The 11,456-nt window shown below is 35.6% G+C and overlaps 1 protein-coding gene across 11 annotated transcripts in view; it reads left to right on the forward strand.

Moving 5' to 3' along the window:
• The window catches only part of LOC115222966 (ras GTPase-activating protein nGAP), a 479,655-nt gene that overhangs the window by 457,529 nt on the left and 10,670 nt on the right, over nt 1-11,456 (forward strand). For 2 of the 11 annotated variants that reach the window (XR_005003304.1, XM_029793379.2), the window contains one exon: nt 2,118-2,197. The exons of the other annotated variants lie outside the window; for them this stretch is intronic. Coding sequence is in view for 1 of the 2 variants with exons in the window: in XM_029793379.2 (XP_029649239.1) it covers nt 2,118-2,181 (64 nt within the window). In the remaining variant the exon portion in view is untranslated. The remainder of the gene's footprint in view (nt 1-2,117; nt 2,198-11,456) is intronic. 11 annotated transcript variants of the gene reach the window in all.

Here is an 11,456-nt window from a genome sequence, read left to right on the forward strand (position 1 = left end):
TCTTACACTGTAAGGGGGCCAGGCTTCACTCAGGTCATGACTCCTAGATACTCATCTGCTGACCCTTTTTAGCCACTTGGGTGTTGGACCTTTGTGCATTGAACAACATTGATAACTTAATCTAAATTTAATCTACAGAACAGATGTAGCTAAGCAAAGATTAATTTATTCTGTGTTATGATAGACAAGATATGATTGTTAATATTAACAAGCAATTAAGGATGAAGACATCGGGCCTCTGATATTGTCATCAATAATGTTGACTGCTTGTTGGGGGTGGATTTATTTGGCTGAGCTGAAAAGAAGTGCTCAAATAATTAAACTCAGTCATTGGTTCAAGAAATTCTTCTGGTTTCTGTTTTGTGTAATTCAAGATTGTTTTGTTTAATTCCTGTTTGTCTTAACCTGTCCTCTTGAGACAAGGACTTACGATTTACAAAGATGGTATTTTCTTGGGGGAAGATTTAACTGCCTTATTTGGCAAACATCTACTCTAAATAAATCAGAGAGATACTTTAGGTATAAAATTGACACCTATACACTTTATAGATGCTCCACATACGATAGACATTTCTACATCATACAGAAGACGTGTGTGTGTATGTATATATATATATAGATGCACTTAGTATATATAGTGGGCATCTTTATAAAATGTAGACACTATAGACATATAGAGTAGACGTCTATATACCATACAGATGCATTAGGTATATAGATATTTATATACTATTCATATGATATAGATTTGTCAATTAAGGCTACCATTGGTTTCATGTTAAGAATGGTGCTCAGCTCCTTCGTTCAACATTTGTGTGTGTGTGTATATATATATATCCTTGTATTTTTTTTTATTTGTCTCAGTCTTTGGGCTGCGGCCATGCCAAGATGTCACCTTGAAGGGTTTCGTTGAACAAGTCAACCCCAGTTCTTATGTTCTTTCCCCACTTTTATTTTAAAACCTGGTGCTTATTCTGTTAGGGCCCTTCTGCCACACCACTTAGTTATGGGGATGTAGTGTTGGTGGATAAACACACACACACACACAATACGGGCTTCTTTCAGTTTCTGTCTACCAAATCTACTCACAAGGCTTTGATCAGCCTGAGGCTAAAGTAGAAGACACCTGCCCAAGGTGCCACTCAGTGGGACTGAACCCAGAACCATGTGGTTGAGATGCTAACTTCTTATTACACAGCCACACCTGAAAATATATATATACACACACACCATAGGGATGCTCTAGGTATATACAGTTGCCCCTTCTATACTATATAGATGTTACCTTCAAGATACACAAAGTGTATACCTTTGACATCTGTGTACCATATAGATAGATAGATTAATATATATAGAGAGAGATAGACCTATAAGCTCTTGGTTGGCATCTGTATATTGAATGGATGTTTTTGGTATATACAGTAGACATCTTCATATCCATGTAGATACTAGGAATTGTAAATAGAGTTGGAAGCTTTGACCAGTCCAAGGGTCATTTAGCAAAGAAGCAATGTCTTGACTTCTTACAAAGAAAAGACAACCATCTTCAGAGTCTTGCAAACAAGGATCATATTGAAAGAGAGTAAAAACTCTCTGTTCTTCAAAATTTCTTCAAAATCCATTGAAGAAAATCTTGTGTGATCTCACCTGAAGAAAATCTTTTGCGATCTCACCTGAAATGTTTTCATTTCACTTATTTGCATTCTCAGTTTGAAGATGGTCAGAAGGAGATGATGAAGGGTGGGGGGAGAGGGTTGTACCTGGGATTGTTTTTGTATTTTTTTTTTGTTTTTGTTTTCCTCCACCCTTTCTCTCCTGTTGCCTTTCCTTCCTGTTGTCAAACGATCATCTTTTTTCACATCCAGCAATAACCAATATGTTATATCTTGTTTGTAGAAATCAAACGAACCAAGTCTCCCCCTCTGCACCACCTGCCAAAGATTCTCTCTCCTCACCCAAGCTTCCCCGTTTTCCCCACCGCTCTGCTCCTCCCAAATTAGTTAGGCCGCCTCTGCCGCCACTCTTCCACATCATTTACTGACGAGTGTTTTTTTTTTCTTCTTTTCTCTCTTTTTTTTTTTTGTTTGTTTACAATTTTTTTTTATTCCTCCATCAAGCTCCGACACTTGTGAGACACTTGTGAGTAATGTCGCTGTTGTATCTGAGTGGAAGACAAAATGAAGACAACCTCTGCCTGGTGAGATATATAATACATCAAACAAATACTGCATTGTTATTTGAAGACATTTTGACCTTTTTTTCGTTAATTTCTGACCCCCCTTTCACACTGCCCCTAACCCAACCATCCCACTCCCCGGACCTCAACCCTTGCCTAGTATTTTTGTTTTTTCATTAAAAAACTCCCTTTCTTGTATTATTTTTTCCTTCTTTTAGTTTCGCAATTGTATTGTTGCATGTCTCTTATGCTCTCTTTCTTTCTCTCTTCCTGCTCTTTATTTTGCTACAATATTGCTGTAATCAAAGCCTTAATAATTAATCCGTCCACCTCTCTCCGTCTCTCTCCATCTCTCTTTCTCTAGCTAACTCTTTACCCCTTCCCCCCCGTTTATCTGCCAGTAGTCTTCAGCGCTTAACAAACTCTTCAACATTTTTTTTTCTGCAAATCTGTCTCAATAATCACACCAGGCTGTTTGCATGTTTCTAACACAACAGGGAGGGATTCAGTGTGCCTTGACTCTCCTGTTTTGTCAAAAAAACAAGAAAAAAAAAGCATGATTTTGTTGCAATATTAGGGGTTTTTTGCTGCCCTTAGTTTATTGTTTTCTTTTTATTTGTAATTAAAAATCTCTGTGCACCAATTTCAGATAAAAAAATTTTTTAATCCTCTTACAGTATTTGAACTCAGTATCTAGTGTTTACTGGACAATATATAATCCTATTTACACTACATTTCAATTCCTTACTCTCTCTCTCTCTCTCTCTCTCAACAGTGCTGGTTCTTAATTTTTTCATCTGAAATTGATGTTTACAAAAATATATTGCTTATATAGAAAAATATGAACCATTAAATTATATATATATATATATATATATATAAAATTCTGGTAATAGGTTCCCTATTCATTCTGCCTGATTTCTCTTGCAAAACTTATATGCATTTAAATCGATTTTTTTAAAAACATTATATATATATATATATATATATATGTTGTTTGCAGTCTGTAGCTTTCAAAAACATTTGCTTTTATTCTTAATATTTCACATTTATTCTAATAACCCCCAAGAAGGCAAAAAATATAACAAAACCAAATATTTCTTTTCTAAAAGCAACAAATTACAGACATGAAGACACTAATTCAAACCAAGCTACCCTCCCTTACTTTTTTTTTTTTTTTTTTTTTGCAGTAAGAAAATATTTTAAGCATTTCGTCCGTCTTTCTGTATCTGAGTTCGAATTCTGCTGAGGTCGACTTTGCTTTTCATTTTCTGGGGGTCGATAAAATAAATACCAGTCAAGTACTGGGGTCAATGTAATCGACTATCCCCTTCCCCCCATATCTCAGGCCTTGTGCCTATCATAAAAATTATTATTATTATTATTATTATTATTATTATTCCTCAGAGCTTTTGTTTCTTTATTGCTTAGTGTGGCACCATGTGGCAGATTATTATTATTTTTCTTTGTTGATATTAACAGATAGAAGTGGCTTCGTTTTTCTCATTGTAGGTTGCCTCTACTTGCTTCTTAAACTTCATTTAATATTGCTGCTTTTTATCTTTCTATATAAACTTACATGTGTGTCTATATATAAATGTATTTATATATGTCCAACTTAACACGGATGTGTTGTTAGAACACTGAATACTGAATCATTGGCCTTAACCCTTTTGTTACTGTATTTATTTTGAGATGCTCTGTGTTTCTTTCAATTACTTTGAATATAACAAAGAATTTAGCAAAATAATTTAGTTATCATTCAGCAAGTCTTAGGAACATAAATTGTGACTAAGGTTTGGTGGAAGATTTTACTTCAAAACTTATGAAAATAAGACATTTGTACTACAGAGCCAGTTTCAGCCGGTGTAACAAGCAAGACTCATCTGTCTTAGCCGCTGAAATTCCCAAATCATGTGATTGCAAAAGCCTGCTGGTCATTTGTAATATCACTGTCTGAAGAGATGCTGATATTTTATAGATCATAGCAGTGAGATTTGACTGGTATGTGGTGACCGGATGCCTGTCACTGATGAATTACCACTAAAATGAAATCACACGATACAGGTATTCTGTTGCTAGTGACAGACAATTCTCATCTACTACAATCTGTGTGCGTGTGTGCTTTTCTGCACCAAGCACCTATAAGGGAGGACCTCTCAAGGCTTATAATACAGTATTGGGTGTTCTAACAACACATCCATGTTAAGCTGGATATAAAGATTACATCCTAATATTGATACTGCTTCTGTTGCTAATAATTTAAATGTATATTTGCTGTTTCGAATGTGGTAGCTTCACAGTTAACTGATGTTTTGGATTATATGTTGTTTGTTCTACTTCTAATCAATTATTCAACACAATTTGTCTTCTCATGTTCTTTTGGCTCAAGATATTTGTACGTACGTATATATAAATTTACATATAAGTAAAAGAAATGACACAGGAAAAACACAATGGTTATGTTATAAACTTTATTTGCTTTCAGCTGTTTCTGCTGTAAAGGCAGAGGATTCATAGAAAGTGATTCGAATATACATACATATATATATGTGTGTTTGAATTGTTTCCAGAATGTATATCCGAGAGCACAATACAATGGGAAATTCACTTGAGCTCTTTATCATAACATAACATATTACATAATCTGTACATCTGTTTCACTAGCATATACTTAAAGTGTTTTACTGAATGTCTCATTTATTCTGCTCTTGGGTGTGTATATATATGTATATATATATATATATATAATATATATATATATATATATATATATATATATATATATGGTGTATAATATAATTTTAAGGTATTTGGTTTCTATAAATGGATGAAATGTTCAAGAATATTTTTACATAACCATTGTGTCATTATTATTGTTACTGCTGTCATTATTATTATTATTATTATTATTGTTGTTGTTATAAGTTGGTAAGACCGCAGAATCATTAGCACACCGGGCAAAATGTTTAGTGCCATTTCGTCCGTCTTCATGTTCTGAATTCAAATTCTGCCGAGGTCGACTTTGCCTTTCATCCTTTCAGATTCAGTGAAACATTAGGGGTCAGTGTAATTGGCTAGCTTCCTTCTACCGAATTTCAGCCCTTGTGACTGTAGTAGAAAGGATTATTATTATTATTATTATTATTATTATTATTATTTCTATTGTTTTTGTTATAAGTTGGCAAGATTGCAGAAATATCCATCTTTGTGTTTTGGGTTCAAATCTTGCTCAGCTCATCACATTCTCTTTCATCCTTTCAGAATTGCCAAAATAAGTACCAGTTATGCTCTGGGATTGATGTACTCAGCTAGCCTCTTCCTACCAGATTTTAGGGCCTTGTGCCACGAGCTTTGCTTTTCATCCCTTAGGTGTCGATGAAATAAGTACCAGTTACGCACTAGGGGCCGGTGTAATCGACTAGCCCCCCCCCCCTTTCCTCTCCCCCAAAGTTTCAGGCCTTGTGCCTTTAATAATAGAAAGAGTCAGCAAACACGGCTGAAACAGTACAGCTAGAACAAAAACAAAATATCTCGTAGTGTATTTTGCTACATCCATTTTTTATGTTTATTGTTCAAATTCTGTGAGGTTACATGCTCTTTTCGTCCATCTGGGGTTACAATCAGATAAGTACCGGGATCAATGGCCCCCTAATTGGTGTAGGAAATTTGGCTATTGGATGAAACAGGTAGCAATATAGAAGACTAGTCTCTGGTCTTCCATAGTTTGTCTTGTTCTGATTGCCAGAAATCCTAACAGGTTTCCAATGTCTTTTTTCTCCTCTATGAAATTTGTGTGTGTGTGTAACTGTTGTTTTTTAATTATGCATACGCCCCCCCCAACCCCCACTCACACACAAAACCTGGGAGTTTCCATTAAACCCACTTTGTTGTAGTGATTGAGATATTAAGATAATGTTTAGCTTTTAACATCATTTAGTGTGTATGTATATATGGGAGTATATATATATATATATATATATATATATATATTATATATGTACACACACGTGTGTGTATATGTATGTATATGTATGTATATGTGTATATATATATATGTGCATGTATGTGCATAAATGTGTGTATGTATGCATATATACATGTATGTGTATATATATATGTGAATGTATGCATATATATATATATATAATATATATATATATATGTGTGTGTGTGTGTGTGTTTGTATGCATATATATATATATATATATATATATAATATATATATACACACACACACATATATATATATATATATAGGTATGTATATATATATATTTGTGTGTGTGTATATATATATATATATAGAATGATAGAAATAAAACTCTCCAAGACAGTGCTCCAGCATGACTGTAATCAAATGACTTAAACAGGTAAAAGAAGGAAGATAAAGGTGTGTATATATGTGTATATATATGTATATATATAGACACACAAACGCACACACACACACACACACACAAAACTTCAGTGTGTATGAAGTCATTATCAGGCTCTCCCATCTAGAGCTCTTGAAAACGACAGCAGTAGCAAAGTAGTGCAAGGGTGGGGGAGGAGTGGGGGATATTTCAGGGGTGCGGGGGTGGGGATTAGCAATGCACTCAATGTTCTTCACACTGTACCAATCTGTTGCCGCTGCCATTTCCGATTGGCCAGTTTAACTGTACTATATTAGTACAACACAGCAACCTTCAAGAATAATAACTGTTTTATCTACAAACTATTTGATGATGATGATGTTAATGATGATGCCGTACCAATTAGAAAGATTGCTGGTTGTGGTATTTTACCCAGGGGCTTGTCACTATTTTCAAAAATAAGATATGGAATTACAGGAAATCTTATTTTATGTTATAAGTGGTAGATATGAGTTGGAAGGATGTGTTTGCTTAATAGGGAGTTGTTTCAGATTCATGGTAAGGAGAAACAGCCTCTCGTGTTCTTTGAGTTTTGTCATCGGTGATGCTATATATGTCATCATCATCATTGTTGTTTAACGTCCGTTTTCCATGCTAGCATGGGTTGGAGGGTTCAACCGGGGTCGGGGAAGCCAGGAGGCTGCAGCAGGCTCCAGTCTGATCTAACAGTGTTTCTATAGCTGGATGCCCTTCCTAATGCCAACCACTTGGAAAAGTGTCTTTTACTATAGCCTCAGGCTGACCAAAGCCTTGTGAGTGGATTTGGTAGATGGAAACTGAAAGAAGCCCATTATATATATCTATATGTGTATACCTTTGTGTTTATCGCACTGTAACTGCTTAGTTCATATATATATATACATATATACATATATATATATATATATATATATATATATATATATATATATATATATATGAGTGTAGTGGGTGCTTTTTACGTGCCACCAGCACAGGGGCAAGAGGAGGCTAGCAACAGCCACAATCGGTTGGTGCCTATTATGTGCCACCGGCACGGAAGCCAGCCAAGGCAATGTCATCATCATCATCGTTTAACCCCTGCTTTCCATGCTGGCATGGGTTGGATGGTTTAACTGAGGACTAGCAAGCCAGGAGGCTGCACCAGGCTCCAATCTGAACTAGCAAGGTTTCTACAGATGGATGCCCTTCCTAATGCCAACCACTCTGTGAGTATAGCAGGTGCTTTTTTCATGTCACCGGCACACATATACACGGGTAGGAACAAAATGCTGCCATCTCTAGCAGGCAGGTATCCAACTGATGATGAGTAAAGACACAGAAACCATGTTTTAGCTGGAGGGGAGTGATTCGCTCCCTTACTCACAATATACCAGACACGGGTTCTGTATCGTTAACCAACTGGACAAGATGTTTTCCTGGGGTTAAAATGTTTAGAACAGCCACTTTATAGTGGCAAAAAAAGATTACTATATATTTTTTTTCTTTAACTTGTTTCAGTCATTTGACTGAGGCCATGCTGGAGCACCACCTTTAGTTGAGGTAAACGACCCCAGGACTTCTTTATAAACCTAGTACTTGTTCTGTCAGTCTCTTTTGCCAAACCGCTAAGTTACAGGGACGTAAACACACCAACATCGTTTGTCAAGCGATGTTGGGGTGATCAACAAACACAGACACACAAACATATACGCACACAAACACACAGATACATACATATATATATATACAACAGGCTTCTTTCAGTTTCTGTCTACTAAATCCACTCACAAGGCTTTGGTCAGCCTGAGGCTACAGTAGAAGACACTTGCCCAAGGTGTCATGCAGTGGGACTGAACCTGGAACCATGTGGTTGGGAAGCAAGCTACTTACCACACAGCCACTCCTGCGTCTATATATGTATTCTTTTCTTCGTTTCTTTGACTTGTTTCAGTCAGCTGGTTGCGACCATGCTGGAGTACCTCCTTGAATGGTTTTAATCAAACAAATCAAGTCCAAAACTTTTAAAATTATTTTAAAGCCTAATACTTATTCTATCGGTCTCTTTTTGGCGAACTGTTATGTTACAGGGACATAATCACACCAAAAGTGATGGTGGGGGGATATAAACACAGACACAAAGACATACGCATATAGATATATATAATGTGCTTCTTTCAGTTTCTATCTACCAAATCCACTCACAAAGCTTATTTCATATTCCTTCAAAGTTTATAAATCCTCATGACATCAACTATGTGTGTATGTGTGTGTGTGCGTAATCATCTGACACCCGCTCTCTTCAAAACTGTTGGCTTTATGCCTATCAGAAGTTTTTGTTGTTGTTACTAAGTTGGTTAGCATGCCAGACAAAATTCTTAACAACATTTCATAAAGGTTTCACATTCCGAGTTCAAATTCCTCTGTGATTGACTTTGACTTCCATCCTTTCAGGGGTGATAAAATAAGTACCCGTTGAACTCTGGGGTCGATGTATTTGACTGGCCCAGTGCCCTGAAATAAATGGCCTGGCGCCAAACTTTGAAATCATTATTTTTATTTCTGTTAAGTTGGCAAGCTGGCAGAATCCTTAGCATGCCAGACAAAATTCTTAGCGACATTTCATCTGGCTTCATATTCTGAGTTCAAATCCCACTGTGGTTGACTTAGACTGTCATCTTTTCAGGGTCAATAAAATAAGTGTCAGTTGAGGAACCAGGGTCGATGTAATCAACTTGCTGCCCACCCCTCCAGAAAAAAAAAAAATCAAGCCTTGTAACTATAGTAGAACGAACTATTGTTGTTGTTGTTGTTAACACCAGAAGCTGGCAGAATTGTTTATGTATTGGAAAAAATACTTAGGAGCATTTCTTTTGACTAATTTTGTTCTGGGTTCACATTCTGCCAAGGTCAGTTTTTTACCTTTCATCCTTTTTGGATCAATATAATAAAGTACCAACCAGGTGCTGGGGTTTATGTAATCAACCCCTTCTCCCACGCTCGTAAAAACTTCTGACTTTGTTCCAAAATCAGAAAGGATTATTATGGTGCCATGTATGAAGCATCCAGTAGACTCTGTAAAGTGGTTGGTATTAGGAAAGACACCCAGCTGTAGAAACCATAGCAAAATAGACAATTGGAGCCCAGTGCCACTCTTAAGCTGGCTGCTCCTGTCAAACCATCCAACCCATGCCAGCATGGAAAATGGGGATTCAATGATGGTGATGATGATGATGAGAGGATTATGTCAGCATGGAGAATTTGAATAAATGGTGCAAGACTAAACTAGAGCATTCAGTTATGATGTCTTCATTCTCCAATTTAAAATCTTGCTGTAATCAGTTTTATATCCATCTTGGGAATCAATAAATTCCAATTGTAATAAGGCATGCACTGGGGCTTTATTTTAACAGCTGTACTCTTGTCTTGAAGTGTGTGTGCTCTGATGCCACCAATCTAAAGAATTAAGACAAATTTCTGATGAAACACTGGTGGACAACATTATTATGAGAAGAAGTATTATGAGAAGAACTGTTAAAGGTGAAATAACCTCTGACACTTACCAATTCTTCTCAGCTGAACTGATGCTCTTCACTTTGTCTTTGATATCAGAAAAAGTGCTAAGAAGCAGCAGATTTCTAACGAGTATTTATCAAACAACAGTTCCGAGATTCTGTAACAGAAAAAGAAAAATCACTCACGAAAAATCAATATTTATTTTTTCCTTTTTTCTTTTAATTCTTTCCTCCAACATCTCTTTACGACATTTTGGCACTTTATTTTATTTCTTTTTATTTTTCTTAATAATTTCAATCAAAATTTTCTTTCTGTTATTTCACAAACATATGCCAAGTTCTTGAAATATCTTCCCCAGTGTCAATATTTTTGTTTTCTATTATCTCAAAGATATTTGATTTTTGCATTGAAATACTATCATAATTTTTGGTTGTTCTTGTTCTTCATTGGAATTACATCAAGTTATTAAATTTGAAGAATCCAACAACAACATGTTTTTCTTGCTCCTCCTTTTATGTTTGACTCAATCAAATCAATGCTTTTTATTGATTTTAGCATTTATTTAATCAATCTACATTTTGTTTTTACCGTCTCTTCTTCCTTCCTCTTCTTCCTTCCTCATCTTATTTACGTCTATCAAATAGTTTTCTTTCATATTTCTACATTGTTTCCTATTAATATTGATCTGTTTTGATCACACACAATGGTTATTATTTTTGTACACAACCACATGTTCAATATGTGTGTGTGTGTGTGTGGTGTGTGTGTGTGTGTTTATCACGGAAGTGTAAAGAGACGAGTATTGTAGAGACTAACTATAAAAAAAGCATTAAAGTAGGAATTTGAACTATTTGTGATGTTTAAACACATACATGAACATCATGTACACACATGGTATGGTTGTGTGGTTAGAAGTTTGCTTCCCAATCACATGGTTCTGGGTTCTGTCCCACTGTGTGGCACCTTGGGTGAGTGTCTTCTACTATAGCTTCAGGTCAACCAAAGCCTTGTGAGTGAATTTGGTTGACAGAAACTGAAAGAAGCCCATCGTATGTGTGTGTGTGTATATATATATATATATATATATATGGGGAAAAAAAGGCAAGATAGAAAATGGCAAAATAATTTTGGAAAAAATATTTCAGTACCGGTTTTAGTCATTAAGACCTTTTCAACTGTAATGATTAAATAATTAAATTTAGAAAAATTGAAAGAAAAGTTTTAAAAGAATATTTGCATAGTGTTCAAATATAAGTGGCATTTTCCTTGTTTCTCCTTGTCTCGTGTCTCTCTTATTTACTCTCGTGGGTTCGAGATTGTGAATTCTTGGTAGAGAAGAAGAATTCAGAACAACCTCGAACCCACAAGAGTAAACAAGGGAGACAGAA

The sequence above is a fragment of the Octopus sinensis genome, linkage group LG21, assembly GCF_006345805.1.
Source record: "Octopus sinensis linkage group LG21, ASM634580v1, whole genome shotgun sequence".
Taxonomy (NCBI): domain Eukaryota; kingdom Metazoa; phylum Mollusca; class Cephalopoda; order Octopoda; family Octopodidae; genus Octopus; species Octopus sinensis.